Here is a 19,452-nt window from a genome sequence, read left to right on the forward strand (position 1 = left end):
GGTTAGCTTTTCTTTCCTCACTCTTTAAATGTTGTCCACCAGAGTTAGAAGGGTTTCCTATCTGCCATTCCCTTTTATCTCACTTTTCTCTTTTCCCATCCCTCCCATTTAGTGGTTGTGTAGCAAGGAACACCAAATCAGCACTGATTTCCCTGAATGCACACTTCTATATTTTCAGAGGTATCCCATGGATCTTGGATTGTCTCTTCATCTTTCCATTATAACAGATGACTCCCTTGATTTCTGTGAAATTCTATAGAACAATGCTTCCTGTTCTGGCCTGTCTCCCTCGAAATCCTTTTCATCCAAGACTTTACATTTACCTCCACAGCTGGAAGAGACAAGGGCTCAGAGAATTTACTGCTGCTGACACTCATTTGGCTCTTAATCTGATACTGCCTTTTTGACAGCTTGCTATTGTCACCTTGTTGTTAACCTCATTTTGTTATTAACATATGGACAGCCCAAGCACTACCTTGGAACCTGTGAAATACTATTTCATATGCCTCTAAGACATCCAGGAGACGCACCGTTGAGGAAATATGAACAAGAATGGTACAGGATGAGAAGACTACCCATACTGACAAGATAAAAAGACCTTATTTAGAAATAAGCCTTAAAGCATACAAGGTTAGGGGAGGCATTTGAAAACTGTAATGATAAGGGGGGGGAAGCTTTCATTTAAAAATAGTATGACAGGAAGGAGAAAATCTAAAACAGGGACACTTCCTAGCTGTGTGACCCTGTGCAAGGAACTTAATCCCCATCGCCCAACCCTTACTGCTCTTCTGCCTTGGAACCAATGCATAGTATTGATTCTAAGACAGAAGGGAAGGGTTTTTAAAAAGAATAAAAAATGGGTTTTTAGAGGAGGAAAAGCTGTTTTTGGTGTGAAGGCTATATTTTTGAGAAAAGGATATGCATGTCAGAATGATTTCATTGGGTCTAAATATATCAAATCTCTATTTTATAATAACCCTTTGGTGACATTTATATCTTTTTGAATAAAATTGTGCTTGGTTCTTTAATTAAAAATACAAAAGCATTTTTTCTTTTCTCTCATAACAATTTTGTGAGGTAGACAATGATAGTAATATAATTCTCATTTTACAAGTATAGAAACCAGGCTTGGAGACTGCGTGACTTGCCCAGAATTACACTATTGTTGAGAGTTAGAGCTAAGAATCCATACCAGATCTCCCCATTTTGAGTTCTCCATTGGTTCATATAGAGATCATGGATGTATCAAAGTAACAACAGTGGAATTTAATATCCTTGCCTACAAAAATGGATTGCAAGTTCATAGTAGATAAGAAATCATTGGGTAAAGTCTTGGCTGCACTTAACATGCTATGCACACAGAAGGTGCCAATAAATGAATGGGAGGGTAGAAACTAAATATGATCCTACTGTATTAAATTCATAGTTGTCTTATGACTTTTCACCTACTTCCTTTATTCATATTCAGGACTGAAATTATGAAAGAGAACAGAAACAAAAAACATTTTTAAAGTCCCTTGTCATCCAAAGAATAATAATGTAATTAAGCAGTCTTCTTACCTCCATGCTATGTGAACAGGAAAGGAAGGTGCCACAGGCAGCCACCAGATGAAGAAGGAAAAGAAAAAAAGAATTAGTGAGTGGGGAAATGTCATGTTAACTCTAGATCATTTTTAACCTTTTGAGAGATTTTGGCTGCAAATTACTGGAAGATGTGGTATAGTGGAAATTGTAGTGGCTCTGAAATAAAAAAACCTAGATTCAAAATGTTGCTGCTTGTAACCTTTTTATTCTCAGGACAGTCATTTTATTTCCTTGGGTCTCAGTTTATCTGTAAAATGAGATGTTGTACTAGATGGCCCCTAAGATCCCTGTTAGTTTCTGTACATAGATCTTTCTAAAACTTGCCCCAAGGTAGACAAGTGAGTTTGAAGGAAAAGGAGCAAGTGAGAGGATCCCAGGCATCCAAATTCTTTTTTTTTTTTTAAACCTTTATTGTTCTGTTTTGGAATCAATACTGTGCATTGGTTCCAAGGCAGAAGAATGGTAAGGGCTAGGCAATGGGGGTCAAGTGACTTGCCCAGGGTCACACAGCTGGGAAGTATCTGAGGCCAAATTTGAACCTTGGACCTCCCATCTCTAGGCCTGGCTCTCAATCCACTGAGATACCCAGCTGCCCCCTAGGCATCCAAATTCTTGATGAACTGATAGTTATCATTGGATATCTAGATTGGTGTTATTAGAAAGTACTGATTTTGTAGGTGGAATTAATTTCTTCTTATCTTCCCCACAGCTAGGTTTTTTTCCAACAAAGTTGTGATGGTCATTGGAAGGGGAAAAACAAACAAGGAGAAGGTAACTGTAGTTATTGTACCCAGAGTTGTAAACATCAGCAGTACTATATCCTGTGAATTTCAAAACTATTCCACACTAATCAGACCATTCTTTAGAAGATCTGATTTAGCTATTTCCTGTTCAATAGCAATAGAGATACTTGGAATAACAGAATCAGGTCTTGGAAACTACATTTTTCCTCCCTTCTTAGTTTAATAAGATTAGGAAGGTCTGCATTAAACTCAAGATTTAATTATCTGAGAAAATGGCCTTCAACAGACTGCAAAAAAAAAAAAAAAGGACAGACCTCTGGGCGGTCCTAGGTCAGGCTTGAGCCACCATTGTAACATGTGAGATGCAGGGAGTAAGGTAGAGAACAGCCTCTGGAGTTCTCGTGACTTCTTGTGGAGAGGGTTAGAGTTCAGTTAGATCCTGGAGCTTGAGCTTGGAGGAGCCCAGCAAACAGCTTCCCTTTAGACCCGTCATGTGAGTGATAAGGACTGTCACCTTTCTTTGCCTTGGCTTTCTAAAGCCTTAACACCCACTTTGACTCAGCCTGAGCCAGAGTGGTTCTGAGTTAAAACTCCTTTCCTTCTCTCCCTCTAATATTTTCTTCCTCCTGTTGTAATTAAATCACCATACAAATTTGGCAGCTGACTTGGGTATTTTATTATTTGGGATTTCCTTTGGCGACCATTTAAATTTAGATTTTTTTCAGTCTCAACCATAATATTCACCCTTTACAATCCCATAGCATTCTTTCTCCCTAGGGAAGTTACTTCTCTAGCATGAGCAGCACTCTCCTTCAGAGCTTCTGAAGACTTCAGATCTTCTTTTTTTTTTTTAAACCCTTACCTTCCATCTTAGAATCAATACTGGGTATTGGTTCCAAGGTAGGAGAGTGGTAAGGGCCAGGCAATGGGGGTTTAGTGACTTGCCCATGGTCACACAGCTAGGTAGGTGTCTGAGGCCATATTTGAACCTAGGACCTGGCTTTCAATCCACTGAGCCACCAAGCTGCCCCCAAGACTTCAGAGCTTCTTAAGACTCTGGGTGCATTACTGGGCCAAGTGTGAAGCAACCACTGAATGTAAGCATTTTGATGACAAAAATCTATTTTCTATCCTTCCTTCCTTCCTTCCTTCCTTCCTTCCTTCCTTCCTTCCTTCCTTCCTTCCTTCCTTCCTTCCTTCCTTCCTTCCTTCCTTCCTTCCTTCCTTCCTTCCTTCCTTCCTTCCTTCCTTCCTTCCTTCCTTCCTTCCGTGTCACCAATGCCTAGCATATAATAGGCATTTGTGGAGTTGAATCAATTGAATTGAAGAAGTGCTAGATCTATTGCTACCAACTTCCTTCCCACAAACATGCATCTTACTTCCCTTGTCTGTCTGTCTGTCTCTCTTGCTTTCTCTATTTTTACTAATTTTATCTACTGATTTTTGACCAATTTTATTTGCTAATTTATTTACTAGCTTTTGTCCTCTCTCACCCTCTCCATCTTTCCACTTCACTCTCTTACCAGATCTATAATTTCATTCTCATAGGGACACAGACAGGTAGGTGTCACTGTAGATAGAGTGCTGGGCCTGAAGTCAAGAAGACTCATCTTTCTGAGTTCAAATCTCTGCCTCAGACAATTATCAGCTGTGTTACCCCAAGCAAGTCATTTCACTTTGCTTGCCTTAGTGTCCTCATCTATAAACACACTGGGGAAAGAAATGGCAATACTACTCAAGTTATCTTTGCCAAGAAAAATCCAATTAGGTTCATGAAAAAGTGGATGTTACTGAAACCACTGAATAAGCAAAAGAGAATTTCTGGTTAGGAATTTCCTTTGTTGATGCAGATTAGTATCTACTCTTCACCTTAAGAGTCCTAAAACATTGCTTGGCAAAATGATAGGTTAGGTGACTTGACTAGGGTCACACAACCAGTATGGGTTAGAGGAGGTTTTCCTGACACTGAGGCCAGATTTCTATTCATGATACCATCTTGCTGTTCTGCTGACAGTTCTTCATTTCCTTGTCACCAAGCCTGTAGAGGAATTTTAGGTATTTCTAAGAAGTAGAAGGAAATTTATGGAAAAGAAAACAAATAAAAAAAAACTAAGATTTTTTTTTAAATCATAGAGAATAGTTGGGTGCTGGACAAGGTCATTCTCTATATCTAAAGGGTTGTTTCTATTCTCTGCCTTTCTAGGGGCTGCATTCCATTTCCTTTTTGTTTTACCATGGAGTGATGAGCAACTGCCTTTCAGGAATTTGCAAATGCCCTTAATTTAAAGATGCTCATTAATTCCTCAGAATGAAAAGCTATTCAGAAGTCACCACTCTAACAAATTAATGTTCCCTCAGGATTTTCAGAGCAATTTCCTTTGCAATATTTCCCTTTACTCATGCCAGAACCTAAACAAGTTCTAAACAGGTTCTTTCATGTAAAAATAAGCAAATAAACAAAACTATAATTTGGAATTTCTTTGAGTTTCTCTGAAAAAGTCAGTAAAGTATGCTTTGCTTTGTTACTTCACTAGAGGAAAACTATTTGATGATTTTTTTTAAATGAGCAAAGTCTGCTTTTGATACCTAACTGTTGAAATAGGCAATTAACATCTTTCTCAATATTTCATATTTGAAATATAAAATTAGCAGTTAGCTATTTCCTCTTTGGAGCTTAGGTGATGCATAGATTTGGATCTTGAAGATAACTGGGAAGTCCAATCTGTCTCTTTTTACAGATGGGAAACTGAGGCCTAAAGATTTTTTTTTTTACCAGCGATTTCTTTAAGTAATGCAATGATTTGTGCATTAAATAAACAGCCTTAAATACTGAAGAAATAAATGTAAAATGTAGAATCAACAGATTTACAAAACTATGAAAACCTCCCATGACCTTCTAAATATAAAAATGGGTTTGTTCTCAAAGAACTCTTTACCATAAATTAAATAAATAAGTAGCCTGCTCTGAAAATTTAGTCCGAGGCCCAACTATGCAGTTGTTCAGCAAACAAAAAGTACAAATATAGAGGTCCTATTGATTTGATGGGGGCAAGGTATGGGATGGGGAGAGACAATTCCTGCCTGCAACATAAATTTGACAAATGTTATGTTTGGCCTAAAAACTCTTACTTTCTGTCCATTCCAAGGTTGAAGCACGGTAAGAGTTAGGCAGTTGAGGCTAAGTGACTTGCCTATTATCACACAGCTAGAAAGTGTCTGAGACCACATTTGAACCCAAGACTTCCCATCTCTAGGCCTGGCTCTCTATCCACAGGGCCACCTGGCTGTCTGCTTTGGCTTATTTTCTAAACCCACAATTGCCTTTCCTACAAAAACCATTTTCTTTCAAATCAATGTGCTAATTTCATCTAAAAGAAACCAAAGCAGTCCAATTCATAATCATCTTTGTATAAGTAATCAGTCATTATTTCATGGAAAGTTCTGGTGAAGTCCAAAGTATTGCTGTTGGTAAGAAACAAGTTCTTTATATACACATGCCTTTAGAAATCACTGCTCTTTCAATAGATTTGTTTTTGTTGTTTTAAGTTGTTTCATTCTTTTCCAACTTTCTTTGAGGTTTTCTTGGCAAAGACACTGGAATGGTTTGCCATTTCCTTCTTCCGATCATTTTATAGATGAGGAAACTGAAGCAAACAAGATGCAGTGACTTGCCCAGGGACACACAGCTAACGAGTTTAAGGGTCCAGATTTGAACTCAGAAGAGGAGTCTTCCTCACTTCAGGATTGGCTGTCTATCCACTGTGCTGCCTAGTTGCCAATTCAACAGTAGTCTCCATTAACTTCTGGCCTGCAGGTTGATGAGGTAGAGGATTGGGATTCATCTGCAGAAGGGGTTCAGCGACCTTCTGCTCAGTCATGCTGGTCAGGATAGGTGTAGGGTGGGATCTGGCCTTTAGACAGAAAGAAGATATATAACGGCTTCCCTGGGACAGGGATGGCTGGGGAGAAGCACATGATAGGGTGTGGGTGGAATGCATGAGCTAGTGAGAGATCCAGGAGGTGTCCAACCTCCATTCTGCTCCTGCAAGCTCCTCCTCTAGCCCAGAAATTTTGAGTGACTTACCCAAAGTCACATTTGTAGTAAGTGGAGGAGCTAAGGAAATCATGCCCTTTTCTTTCCAAATCCAGCACAATTTTCTGTTGCCCATTTAAATTAGATTGCTTTGGGGGGGGGGTGTCTTCAAAATAAGACTGGTGATTGCTTAATCTCTTGTATTCAATGGATTTCTTTGACAATCTGGTAAAACCAGTGGACCTTATCTCAGTATGAGTTTAAATGCATAACATAAAATATATATGGTTTAAAAGGAAACCAATTAAATTGAAATACAGTTATAAATTTTTTTTAAAGAAATCTTTCATAAGGGAGAAAATACCCACCTCAAAGGCATTTGGCATTTCAATTTATTCATATGAGATTCAAATCCATGGAGTCTATCCAAAAATTGTGGATAGTATAGGACTGGCAGGTTAAATGTGTATGTGTGTGAGGTGAGAGGAGAATAGGATAGGGAAGGGATGGAAGGAAGGAAGACAATGTGCAAGCATCTTTATTAAGTGACTATTAAGAAGTTTTCAATTACTGTCTCATTTGATCCTCTCAACTGTGGAAGGTCGGTGCTGTTATTCTGCAGCTTATGGTTAAAGAAACTAAAGCAGAGAGAGAGATTAAATGAGGCTGGTTTTGAACGCAGATCTTTTGAACGCAGCACTTTTCCATTATATCATCAAGCTGCTTCCTGTATTTATTTGAGGTTGGTTATAACCATAGAAACTGCTTTGTGTTGCAGATATCAGATCAGGAAGAAAAAAAGTATTGAATGATTTGGGGCAGGGTCTGTGATTCTCTGGGAATGAATGAATAATAAGAAAGTATTCTCCCCCCTATCACTGAGTCTATTATTCTGATAGCCCCTATTCCAGGACTATCCCCAGTACAGAGAACTTGGAATGTCTTCATAAAATCACAACATTTTAACTTGGCTGGGTCAGCAAATAGCGTTAAACCAGGGACTAACTTCTTTTGTGCTGTGGATCCCTTCTCAGAAAAATGTTTTTAAATAAGTGAAGGAAATGTTTCTTTTCGGTTAGAATTTAGTGAAAATAAAGATGTAGTGTTTTTTTCTCCATTCAAGTTTATGGGTACTTTATCCAGGAATCCATGTTAAAATTCTTAATCTAAACAAAGCCTCATTTTACAGATAAAAGACGGACATAGACTTGTCCAAAGTCCCATAGTTACTATGTAACGGAAGTAGATTAGAACCCAGGTCTCTTGATCTGTGGTCCAGTACCCTTTCTCCCAAGTTAGGCTGTCTTCTTCCAGAGACCCACTGTATTTCCATCAGACTGCCCAGTGGTTCCCCTGAGGACAAGGAGAACATTTTATTTTTTGTCAAATATCCCCTTCACATTGACCTGGTTCCAAATTTAGGATGCAACTTGAGCCTTTCGGGGCTGGGGTTTAGGGAAGAGGGGGTTAGGGTGAGGAAAGCAGCTTCCTGGTTCAAAGGGATTCAAGAGGCTGTTCCTCCAGGTTCTCACACTCCAAGCCAGTCTTATGAAAGAACCTTTTGATGAGTTACAGCAAATGGGAATGTGTTAGGAACATGTGGCTCTGATTTCCCTCGGGCAATACACCGGGATTTGGGAAACCAGGAAGAAAATGCCTGGTGAGAAGTGAGTTGTTTTATTTTGATTATTGTTGTTGGCATCCAAACACTCAAAAAAAAATTTTTTTTCAATAAAAATCCAGTCAGAAATGTTTCCTCAAGCATCTCATGCTTTTAGCTTTCTCATCTCATTTTTATACCAGAGTGAATATGAAAAGTGAACACAGAAATCTAGACAGAAGGCTTTGTCAAATCTTCATTAGGCCTTTTCAACATTGCCTTGATATCTACCGTACATTATTACTTTGGAAAAATGATCTTAGGCATAGGGACCATTTTCCAACAAAAGCCCATCCCTCTGAGGCACCCAGCATTTTGCTCATCAGATAGTGATCAGATAGTAAAGGATCTCCACATTTGCCCAGGGGTGCACACTAAGTCACTGCCTTTTCCAGAGCGAAGTATGACAAATTACACACTTATTACATCGGTGATGAGGCAGTGTTTAAAAATTTTGTAAAGCATTTTATCAATTTGATCTCATTTGAAAGGAAAGTTTGGCTTTTAGACTGTTTCTCTGCTGCTTGACTATGGAGTGAGAAGTTGCCCCTCAGGGAGGTCTAAATGGCTTGAATTAAAAAAAAAACCAACAACACTCAATACTTCCCTGAGAATGGAAAGCTGCACTGGAGTAACCATTCTAAAAAAATTAATGTTCCCCTTTGTTCTCCAGAGCAACTTCCTTCATCATACTTCTCATACTTGATCATACTTCTCATTTTGGAGGCTCGGGGTTCAAAAAAAGTTTTTCTTTTTCTTGTTGTTCAATTATTTCAGTCATGTCTGACTCATCATGACCCCATTTAGGGTTTTCTTGGCAAAGATACTGGAGTGGTTGGCCATTTCCTTTTCCAGCTGTTCTTCACCACTGTATGATTTTACAGATGAATAAACTGAGGCAAACAGGGTAAAGTGACTTCCCCAAAGTCACACACTATCTGTGTCCAAATTTGAACCCAGGACTCCAGGTCTGGCACTCTATCCACTGTGCTAATTAGCTGCTCCCCCTTACCATGTGCATTTTATTTTATGCATTCATAAACCTCGTTCTGAAAAGGAGAGACTGCAGCAGGGGTCCAAGACTCCCCAAAAGGTTAAGAACCTCTGGATTCGATGCTCTCTGGACCCTCTGGCCCTCGGCCAAGCAGACAACCCTGCAGTGAACACCTGCATTGCAATGTCTTCTTCCCTCTGGATCCCTGGACTGTTTCTACAACACAGGACCAGGTAAGGCTCTGAAGTGGAATGAAGGCCATCAGAGCACTTTCCTTTATTGTAGAAGGCCCTACACAGATTCTTCTGGGGCCGATCCTTGGACAGGGCCACACCCAGGGCCCCCCAGTGACAGGCGGAAGAGCTAGGATGGGGAGCAGGGAAAGGGAACTCATCCTAGGACCAGAGATCACCCAGCAGAGCCCTCTCTCCCCTCCTCTCCGGCCCCTGGATGACTGTCAAATGGGAATGTGCAAGCCTGAGCTGCCAGGCATACCTGATATGCTGATGGTGGCTGCAGCCTTCACGGTGCTGAATTTCTCCCCGTGCTTGTTGGTGGCGATGCAAGTGAACAGGCCAGGCTTGGTGATCAGCAGCTGTAGCTGGGAATCAATCACTCGGTCTTTCACACTTTCTAGAATGGACCCGGCAGACACCTGGCAAGGAAAGCAGACAGGAGAAAAAAGAAGTAGGTCAATAAATTAAAAATATACTGCATTGCTGCACTGAGCTGGCCTGGGGACCCAGAAGGCCCCAGTCTAGGCCGGCAGTCTCTCTCTGGGCAAGTGACTTAGACTAACAGATTTTAGGGAGAATGATGCCAATATCACTGACCAAACAAGGCTCTTGTCTTTTTTTAAATGTTACATTTTTAAAAAAAGTTTCATTTTTTTTTGTTATGCTGAATTTGACAAAAATCCACTGAGCCACCCAGCTACCACCCAGCTCCCCCCCCCCCTTTCTAACTCCTAGCCTGGCTCTCTAACCCACTGAGCAACCTAGAACCCAGCTGCCACCACCTATTGTTTTTAAATTCTACTGTTTGTAATCATCAAACTTTTATGGATATTGTTAGTCTTTCCTTTACTTCTTACTTTAATCTCTTCCTCTTTATTCATCTTTCCTACACCTCTTCCCTCTCCTCTCTCTTTTGTTCTTTGTCCTCTTCCTCATTTCCTCCAAACCCTTGGGAAAAAAAAAAAAGTCTTTCTTCCTTTTTTCTTGGTCGTTGGGGAAGGTTTGGAGGGTTGGTCTGAGGATAAGCCAACAACGCTGAAAATGTTGGTCTACATGAGAAAAATTCTGATCCATGACGCTGAGACCCAAGGCTAAAGATCTGATACACTTTCCTCCCACTTTGGCCAAAATCACCCAGTGGGCCACCAGCAAGTCCTGTCAGTAGTTAAGTGAGTAACAGGATTTCATCTGGGAGGCTTTACTTATCTTTTGAATTTTTATTTTTTTAGTCTCCAATTCTTCACGCCACTCTTAGTGCAAATCACAAAACTCAGCTTTTGCTCTAAGGACCAGTGTGAGTTTACTGTTATCTGGGGAGATTGCCAATGCCAGGTTAAATATTTGGACATTTTCCCCAGTCATTGTGTGGTATTGGCAGTGCTGAGCAAAAAAACCAAAAACCTTCTTTAACAGTCATACAGATGGGGGTTGGGTTGAATTTAGGTGATTATATTTATCTGGACTCCAATTTTTACTCCATGATATGAACTATGAAAAGTTATAGCAGCTCCTATCTGTAGCTGTAGTCTTTCATGGGTCACCAAGAACCTGGCAGTTTACAAAATGCTATCTAACGCTAGCTGATTACCTGTGTGCTCGTGGGCATGCTATTAACCTTCAGGAAGAATTTTCATGTGTGCTAAAACCAATCTCAGACGTCCTCTGGGTAAATGGGGGGAAAACTAGATTCTCCTCCAATTCTTTTCAACTCTAGGTCTATAATCTTAGGAAAATTCTTCATGGGGCAGCCAAGTGGTTCAGTGGTTTAAGAGCCAGTCCTAGAGATGGGAGGTCCGGAGTTCAAACCTGATTTCAGATGCTTTCTAGGTGCAAGTCTCTTATCCCCACTTGTTTAGCCTTTACTTCTCTTCTGCCTTGGAACCAATACTTCATATTGATTCTAAGACATATTGATTCTAAGGTAAGGGTTTTAAAAAGAAGACAAGAAAATTCTTCCCAACAACTTTGTCAGATAGGTAGCATTATTACACATTATTTCCATCTTTAGGTGAGAAAACTAAGGCATAGAAGATTAAATAATGTGCTCAACATCACATATAATAAGCATTCTGGCCAGGACTTGGACCTGTCTTCTAGTCTACAGATATAGCTTCCCTTCTCCTCCATTAAACCAATATGACAATGCTTTTTGGAGTGACTATAGTTGCTAGATTCTTTAGGGGTGATATTTATAGAAAAAAGGAAAATCTCCACACACAAGCCATCCAGATAAAAACTTTTATGCTAGCCTTTAAATTAGAAACAAATGCCTAATAATGTCACATGAATAACACTCACTCTTAATGCTACTGGAATTCTGGAAATGGGCCCTGACTCTTTAGCAGAGAATAGATAGGAATCCCCTGACCTTTTCCTAAGCTCACTCAGCTCACAGTTAACTCAATCCTTCCCTTGTACCTTTCCCCAAGAGTCCTGAAACCAGACCTTAGAAGAACAAGAAGCAATTTCCTCCTTGCTCAGACCTGTAATCTCTTGGACCCCATCCAGGTGCTGAAATAGGTGCCCCTCACCCAAGTGCAAGAGGTTACAGAAGCCCATAGCCTGCTAGGGAGAGTTCTCTTAAATGCTTTTCCTTATGTTTCAAATGGTTCTGGGTCTATTCTGTGAGTGACTCATGCACTGAAGGCTGTTAGTTATGGTTAGAGTTTGTTTTTCTTTTTCCACTGTTCATCCCGACTGACCGCTTAACATTTTAAATGACCTAAAAAAAAACAACACAAAAAAAATCCTTTCCTGTCCCCTCCATATTGGGCTCCTGTCATTTCAGGAAGGAACCTTCAAAGGGATGTGTTTAGGCTAGATCTCCCCAGGCAAAGTAAAGTAGTGAATTGAGGATATTATGTCTGGGTATTTTTTTTTTCTTAAAGCAACCAGGTCCTGGTTAACCATAGCCTAATCCAGGGAGATTGATGTAGAACAGAGGTGGTGAACCTTTTGGAGCCTGAGTGCCCAAATGGCAGCCCTCAGGCCCCCTCTGGCATGGGTGCCATAGATTACCAACAGAAGCCTAGAATAACTGGATGATCAGCTATGTCAACCACTTGCAGGGACCTTGCTTTGTGACTGGTGAGGAAGTGTCAGAATAAAAAGATCAATTAAAAAAAAAGCAACTTCCTTGCTATAGCTGGGTGGGAGCAGCTATTTATTAGGTGATGGGTAGCTGCAACAACTTCATCTGGGAAAGTCCCTGGAATAAATTGAGGCATCACAGAACTTGGTTCCCCTACCCCCACCCCAATCCATTAGGTCAACTAATGTTATTGAAATGAATTGATAAGGTATTTGTGTGGGGGCACCCATACAATAGGAAATAGCATTAGATGCACTAGTTGTAATTGTTGGCTTTCTCTAGTCTGTTTGCTGAGTTTTGCTTGACTTGATTTGTTGCTTAACAAATCTCTCCCTCCCCCCTATCCACATGCACAAGATTTTCTTCCCATTTGGGTTTCTTAGTAACTTTCAGAGGGGGGAGGTGATGTAAACACTTGCTTTTTTGAGAAGACAAACTCTGTTTTTTGTTATAAATGCTGAGATCTCAATCTTTGTGTTCTAAACTGTTGTTTCCTCTATTAGTGTCCAGTAATAAATGACAGAGGGAAAAGGGAGAATAGATGAGAGTATTTTTGTTCAATAAAGAGGAGTTAGCTGCTAACTTTTTCAATTCATTATTCTGTTTGGGTAATGAACTTAGGGCCATTTAAGACCTAGACTTGGTGATGATGACATCAAAGTTTCTACAGGAGAAAAATCTCCCATGTTTCTTCCATCTATCCAGTTTCTGCAAAAGGGTGACATTGATTTCTTATTCTAATTTTACATCTCCCCCATCACCAATGTAAAAATGGAGATTTGAACCCCAGACTTCAATCCCCAGAAGTCCTTGGCACTTCCCAGAATGCTCTATAATCTCACCTGAGATCCCCACCTGGGCCGAGAACAAAATTTGTATTTCAACTGACTGTACTGCCTACTTGGGTCTCTCTGCTTCTGCTTTTAAGCACACGTATCTCTCAAGATGTAGAGTAAGTGAAATTGAATGGGCTTAGCAGCTCTAGAAACATGGCTTATTGATTTGTATCTTTTGATTTCTAATAGTCTATAATAAACCTCTAAAAATATAATACTTTTAGTAAAGAAACTAATTTAACTGTTATACCCATCAGAGGGCTTTGCTCTCAGCTATTATTTAAGTATCTTCTGAATTTCACTGAATATCAAAAAGAATAAAACTCTTTTACTAGATTGAGTCCAGAAACCCAATTTAGAAGGTTGATTGACACGAGCTATGTGACTTCAGGCAAAGAACTTAACCTTTCTAGCTACTACTTCTTCATCAGTAGAATTAGAGGGTTCTCTAAATTCCTTTCTAATTCAGAGACTCTTTGCTCTTCTAAGTTGCTATGGAAAGGGCACAAAAATTTATATGGTGTCTACTATGTGCCAAGCACTGTAAATCACCTTACAAATATTATCTCATTTGATCCTCACAACCATGCTGGGAGATAAATGCTGCTATTATCCCCTTTGTAGAGTTGTAGAAACTCTGCCTCTTGGAACAACCTTCAAGGCTTTCAGCTCTAGTACCACCTTCTCCTTTAGTTATTATGCCCATTTTGTGGATAAGGAAATTGAGGTTTAGATAGGTTACAAAATCTGTACATGCTGGAAGATCACTAGACATCCAGTTCTCTAGACTCTCAATCCAGAAGTCTCTCCTTATTCCATCAATTTATCATCATATGAATGATGGAGTTAATGTTGTCTCATAGATTGTTACAGAAGCCAACCACTCAGAATATGGAGATTAGATAGGAGGGAAAGAGGGGGTAAAGCAACCTAGAGAAGATGGAAAATTCTAATTTGCATTTTTAAAAAACTCTTACCTTCTGTTTTAGAATCAGTACTAAGCATCAGTTCTAAAGCAGAAGAGTGGCATGGGCTAGGCATTTGGGGTTAAGTGACTTGTCCAGGGTTGCACAACTAGGAAGAGTCTGGGGCCAGATTTGAAACCAGATTCTCCTGATTCCAGGCCTGGCACTCTAACTAACTGCCCCACAATTTGAGTTTTTAAAAGAGCTCACTTGTTGACCAGTGTTCTTGTGGACCTCTAATATTTGGTGCTGCTGTCATTATAGGTTTCATTTAGGGTATAATTTGAGATTCACTTTGTGTTGAAAAGAAATCATTTTTTTCTAAGCTTCCCCCAAAACTTTTATAGACAACTCCATTTTTTTTTTGCTCAGCTCTTTTACGGTCTCTGCATCTGAGCTAAAATATGTAAGGATTAAAGTGACTGAAAATGAACATGTATAGTTCCCACCTCCTGAAAAAGAACACACCAATTGGCTACACAGGAACCCCACAATTAAACAGAGTTTTTAAACAGATCCATTTGGCAAGAAAGGCCATCTTGGGTCCAATGACAGGATAGAACCCGAGGTAGACGAAAGGAATCCAGGAGACAGGGGAAGAAGGGTCAAAGGCAGGAGAAGAATAAGGACAGAATGGGAAGAAAACTTGGACCGGTGATTATGTTGATACAGGGAAATCCTAGACAAGGAAACTTCCTTTTCTAATTAAGCTGTAACTTTTATGCAATTTATTGTCTTAGGAATTTTTCTGAGACACTGAGAAGTTCAAGGATTTGCCCAGGTTCATACAGCTAGTCTGGAAGAACTTGATCATAGAACTTCAGCTCTCTTTCTGCTGTGATAGGCTTCCTCTCATACTTATATGTAACTAGTTGACACATTGGATAGGGCTCTGGGCCTGGAGTCAAGAAGACCAGAGTTCAAATCCAACCTCAGATGCTTTCAATCTGTGTTATCTTGAGAAAGTTACTCTTTATGCCTCAGTTTCTCTAATTGTGAAATAAAGATGATAATAACATAATAACATCTACCTCCCAGGTAGTTGTGAGGATCAAATGAAATAAATTTGTAAAGTGCTTACTACAGTCCATGACACATAGTAGGTACTTAATATTTATTTCCTTTCCTCTAACTATATAATAACCAACCTTTATTTAGCACTCAATAAATGGTTACTGATTAATTGCTAGAGGGAAAGTTATTTGCTCCAGGCAGCACAGCTAGTTTTAGATTTATAAATGTGAGCGGTGCTCTGCACATAGTTCATCTCATCTTATCCTTATAACAACCCTTTGAGGTATAGAGACTATAGTTATTATGCCCATTTTATGAATAAGGAAACTGAGGTTTGGACAGGTCACAAAACTTGCACATACTGGAAGCTCATTCTACATCCAGTTCTCTGTAGACTCCAAATCCAGAACTTTTTCTAGTCTACTCCTCTCAGGGCAGACAGTGTGAAAAGAAAAGGATGAGGCTGGTCAGCAGGGTCAAATGCTGCAAAGAGTTAAAGAAAGATGCAGAATAGGGAAATGATCATTAGATTTTGTATTTGGGGAGTCATTGGTCATGGGATCAGATCCTTAAAGTTCATAAGAGATTATCTAGTGCAATCCTGTCATCAAAGTCATAGAAGCAGTAGGGAAACAGAGAGTGAATTAAAACTCGTCATGAATCCATGGGGGTGGGGGGTGGGCAGCTGGGTAGCCCTGTGGATTGAGAGCCAGGCCTAGAGATGGGAGGTCCTAGGTTCAAATCTGGCCTCAGACACTTCCCAACTGTGTGACCCTGGGCAAGTCACTTGACCCCCATTGCCTAGCCCTTACCACTCTTCTGCTTTGGAGCCAATACACAGTATTGACTCCAAGACGGAAGGTAAGGGTTTAAAAAAAATGAATCCATGAGGGAAAATGAGAATACTGGGAATGGCAGGCAGATTGCTAGGAGCTGGGGGATGATTTTTCCTCTGAACTTTCATTGAAATGGCTCAAATATTATATTTAAAATTTTATTTTCCCACTTACACATAATAATAATTTTCAACATACATTTTCCAAACATAAGATTCAAATGTCTCCCTTTTTTCTTGATAGGCCCCTAAGATACTGGGGGCCTCCCTCTGCAATTGGATCTGGGTAATACATTATCATATTGTTTTCTCATTGTATATTGTATTATTATGCAAAACATGCTTCCATGTTGGTTTTTGTTGTGAGAGAATAGTCATATAAAACCAAAACTATTCAAATATTTTAGATAGGAATTATAATAATTTGTGCTGCTCGAGAGAGAAATGGTTTTTTCTTTGATTTTCTTTCAATATGAACCTATGACTTAGTCTTAAGCTAGGTTGGTCATAAGAAGCATGGTAAGACAATGAGAAGAGATCTGGGTTTGGTGGAAAAAGACCCGAGTTCAAGTTCAAAACATGCTCTTTGCTAACATGCAATTGACAACTTCTATGATCTTAATTTCTTCATCCAAAATAAAGTGGATGAATTTGATGTCTACTGAAATCCCTTAGAGCTTTAAATTTATGAGAATATTATAATCCATTTTCCTCCATATTGTGAGAATAAGAATATTTTTCACTCAGAGATGATCCATAAACACAACTGCTCAGGAAAGATGAAAGAAAACTCAACAGAAGGCACAGGATTTGTTAAACTCTACTGGTATTTGCCATCTGGAATTCCTGTAGTCTGTTGCACCTATATAGGTTAGTGTGTGTTGGCCACAGATGTCCAAAAGTTTAGTTTATGGATTGGTTTCACAGCATGATCAACATAGGTGAGAAAAGGGGTGTTTATGTCTTTTGGAGCCTCTATGCCTTTGAGACTTCAGGAGATAAGGTGGCCAGCTTCAACTGGGGCCTAGAATGATTCATTGGCTGTTCCTTGCCTCAGGTCTTTGACCCTCTCCTTCACTACTCCCACCAGGCAGGATCAGATGTGGGCACTCCACTATGTGCTTCTCAATGAAATGGGGAAATGCTACAAGTGGGAAACCGAGTATGCTATAGCTGGGGCTACTTCCTTACCAGTAGGTAGATATTTGTAATAAGTTGAGTTTTTTGTACTTTGAGGCAATATTGGCTCATACAACTCAGTTTTCTTTTGGTCCTGGGTAGCTTTACCCACTGTAAAACTTGGCTGTAAGAATAACTAACTGTCTCTGACCAGAAGGACTTTGGATGTACTCTCTACTTCTTTCCTGGAGGAGATTTACTGTTTGTCTGCCTAATTCCTATTTTAGCATTTGGAGTCCAGAAGCTGTTCTATCTCCTTTCTTAGCAGTACCTTGGCTTACTAGGTTTGGGCTTGAATTAGCAGCCCAAAGAAGCCCAAATCCTGATTAAATATAACATCTCTCTATTCTAACAAAGAATTATAAAATTTTAAGGGTAGAAAATCCAAAGGGATAATCTAATCCAGTAGTCTTGAACTAAAATTGCATTCTTTAAATTTTTTATTACTTGTCATTTTTCATTATTATTCGATTCATACAGGAAGACCTCAGTTCAATTCCAGCCTCACATACTTACTAGCTATGTGACCCTAGGCAAGTCATTTCATCTCTCCTTGCTGCAGTTTTCTTAACATATAAAAAGGAATGATAAGACTATATCAATACAGAATATATTAATATATTTATAATTTAATACTATATAATGTTACTAGGTAACATTATATAGTATTAATGCTATCTATTAATATGTAATGTGTTAGATTACTATATTAAGTTGTTTTTTTAGGAAGGTTCATTTAACTGATTGCATAGATATTTGGGGGAAAAAACGGACAAAAACTAGGCTATAAGAAACCTGAGGTCTGACTTCCTGAAAGCTTGGGGTTGCTAGTATATAACTTTCTTGGTCTATAGCTATGGAAAGTCAGAGAGCCTAAAGTGGTTTCCTAAGTGCTTTCTCTGCATTCAGTCTCTTTCTTCCTTAATCTGTCTTTACACAGTTGTTAAACTGATATTCCTAAAATTCAGGTCTGAACATACCTTTGATCTGTTTAAGAAGCTTCAGTGGCTCCCCACATTTAGGAGTAATTTCCTACGGGCAGTTAGGTGGCAGGGTGGGCAGAGTGAGGAAAGCCCATCTTCCTGAGTTTAAATCTGGCCTTAGATACTACTAGCTATTTGACTCTGGGCAAGTCATTTAACTTTGTTTTTCCTCAGCTTCCTCATCTGTAAAATGAATTGGAGAAGCATATGACAAACTAGTCCAATATCTTTGCCAAGAATACATGAAGAGTTGGACATGACTGAAAAATGGCTAAAGAACAATAAAGTTTGTTTCTATCTCCCTGTTTTACAGATGAGGAAACTGAAGCCTAGAGAAGTTGGTCAATTGCTCATCCTAAAACCCCAGTGCTCAATCCCATACAGAATAGTGAAATAGTTTGTGACTGCAACTATTCCTTCCTTCCTGCCTGCCTGCCTGCCTGTCTGCCGTGAAAGACTTTATATAACCCTTTGGCAAAGAGGATTAGAATTGAAAATGACCTTGATAATTTGAAGAACATAACATCTACAGACTCAGACCCTTGGGCTCCACTCCTACTGGTATTCATTTCTTCCTAGTATAGGAGTTATTTGCTTTGAGAGTAGAGTTTGGTTCTTTTAATGCCTTGCCATAGTGCACAGGGAAGAGAGTTCACCTAAGAAGTGGGGAGAGGAGATTTTCAAACATCAGTTGAAAAGGGAGGGGGTTGTCAAAGTGTAGGAGTACTCACACCTGTGAGTAACGAATAACCAAAGAGGAGCTATTATTGAAATGATGTGACCAGAAGTCCTTCATTAGACAGGGCAGTTCCAGAATCTGATTTCCTGTCCTGGCTGGAGAAAACATCCTTAAATAAAAGTCCTGCATTGACCCATTTTGTGACCCTCTGGACTTTACTCCATTCTACCTCTCCCTTTTTGCCCATTCTTCCTCCTTCAGGGACCCTGGGAGTTTAGCTTGTTTTATCCGCTTTATGAAACTCTTCGTTATTATGGAAAGCAGCGTGGGTGCACAAAAGCCAGAGTGGGGATTGCCCTTCCTGGAAAGCCTTCTGAGGGGCACACCCTGCTGGGCAGCCTCCTTCACAATTCTTCCACTCCCTTCCCTCCTCGGTCCCAGCTGCCTTGGCTAGGCTGAGATCTGGACACTAAGTGTGGAAGAAAAGGCCATGCTGGGATGAGTAAACAGAATTGCAACATGCAGGAGCCTGGAGGCAATCCTTCCCCCACCCTGATTTTTCAGCATTTGTTGGCTCTTTCCTAGAGCATTGAATTGATTTGTGGGGAGTTGTGACTTTT

At 39.7% G+C, this 19,452-nt stretch overlaps 1 protein-coding gene across 1 annotated transcript in view; it reads right to left on the bottom strand.

Moving 5' to 3' along the window:
- MUSK (muscle associated receptor tyrosine kinase) overlaps window positions 1-19,452 on the bottom strand; it is a 210,533-nt gene that overhangs the window by 47,918 nt on the left and 143,163 nt on the right. Inside the window, exons 7-8 of the mRNA XM_056806214.1 lie at window positions 9,510-9,669; window positions 6,357-6,363 (exon numbers count right to left, since the gene is read on the bottom strand). Coding sequence (XP_056662192.1) covers window positions 6,357-6,363; window positions 9,510-9,669 — 167 coding nt within the window. The remainder of the gene's footprint in view (window positions 1-6,356; window positions 6,364-9,509; window positions 9,670-19,452) is intronic.

This window comes from Monodelphis domestica, chromosome 7 (assembly GCF_027887165.1).
Source record: "Monodelphis domestica isolate mMonDom1 chromosome 7, mMonDom1.pri, whole genome shotgun sequence".
Classification (NCBI taxonomy): Eukaryota; Metazoa; Chordata; class Mammalia; order Didelphimorphia; family Didelphidae; genus Monodelphis; species Monodelphis domestica.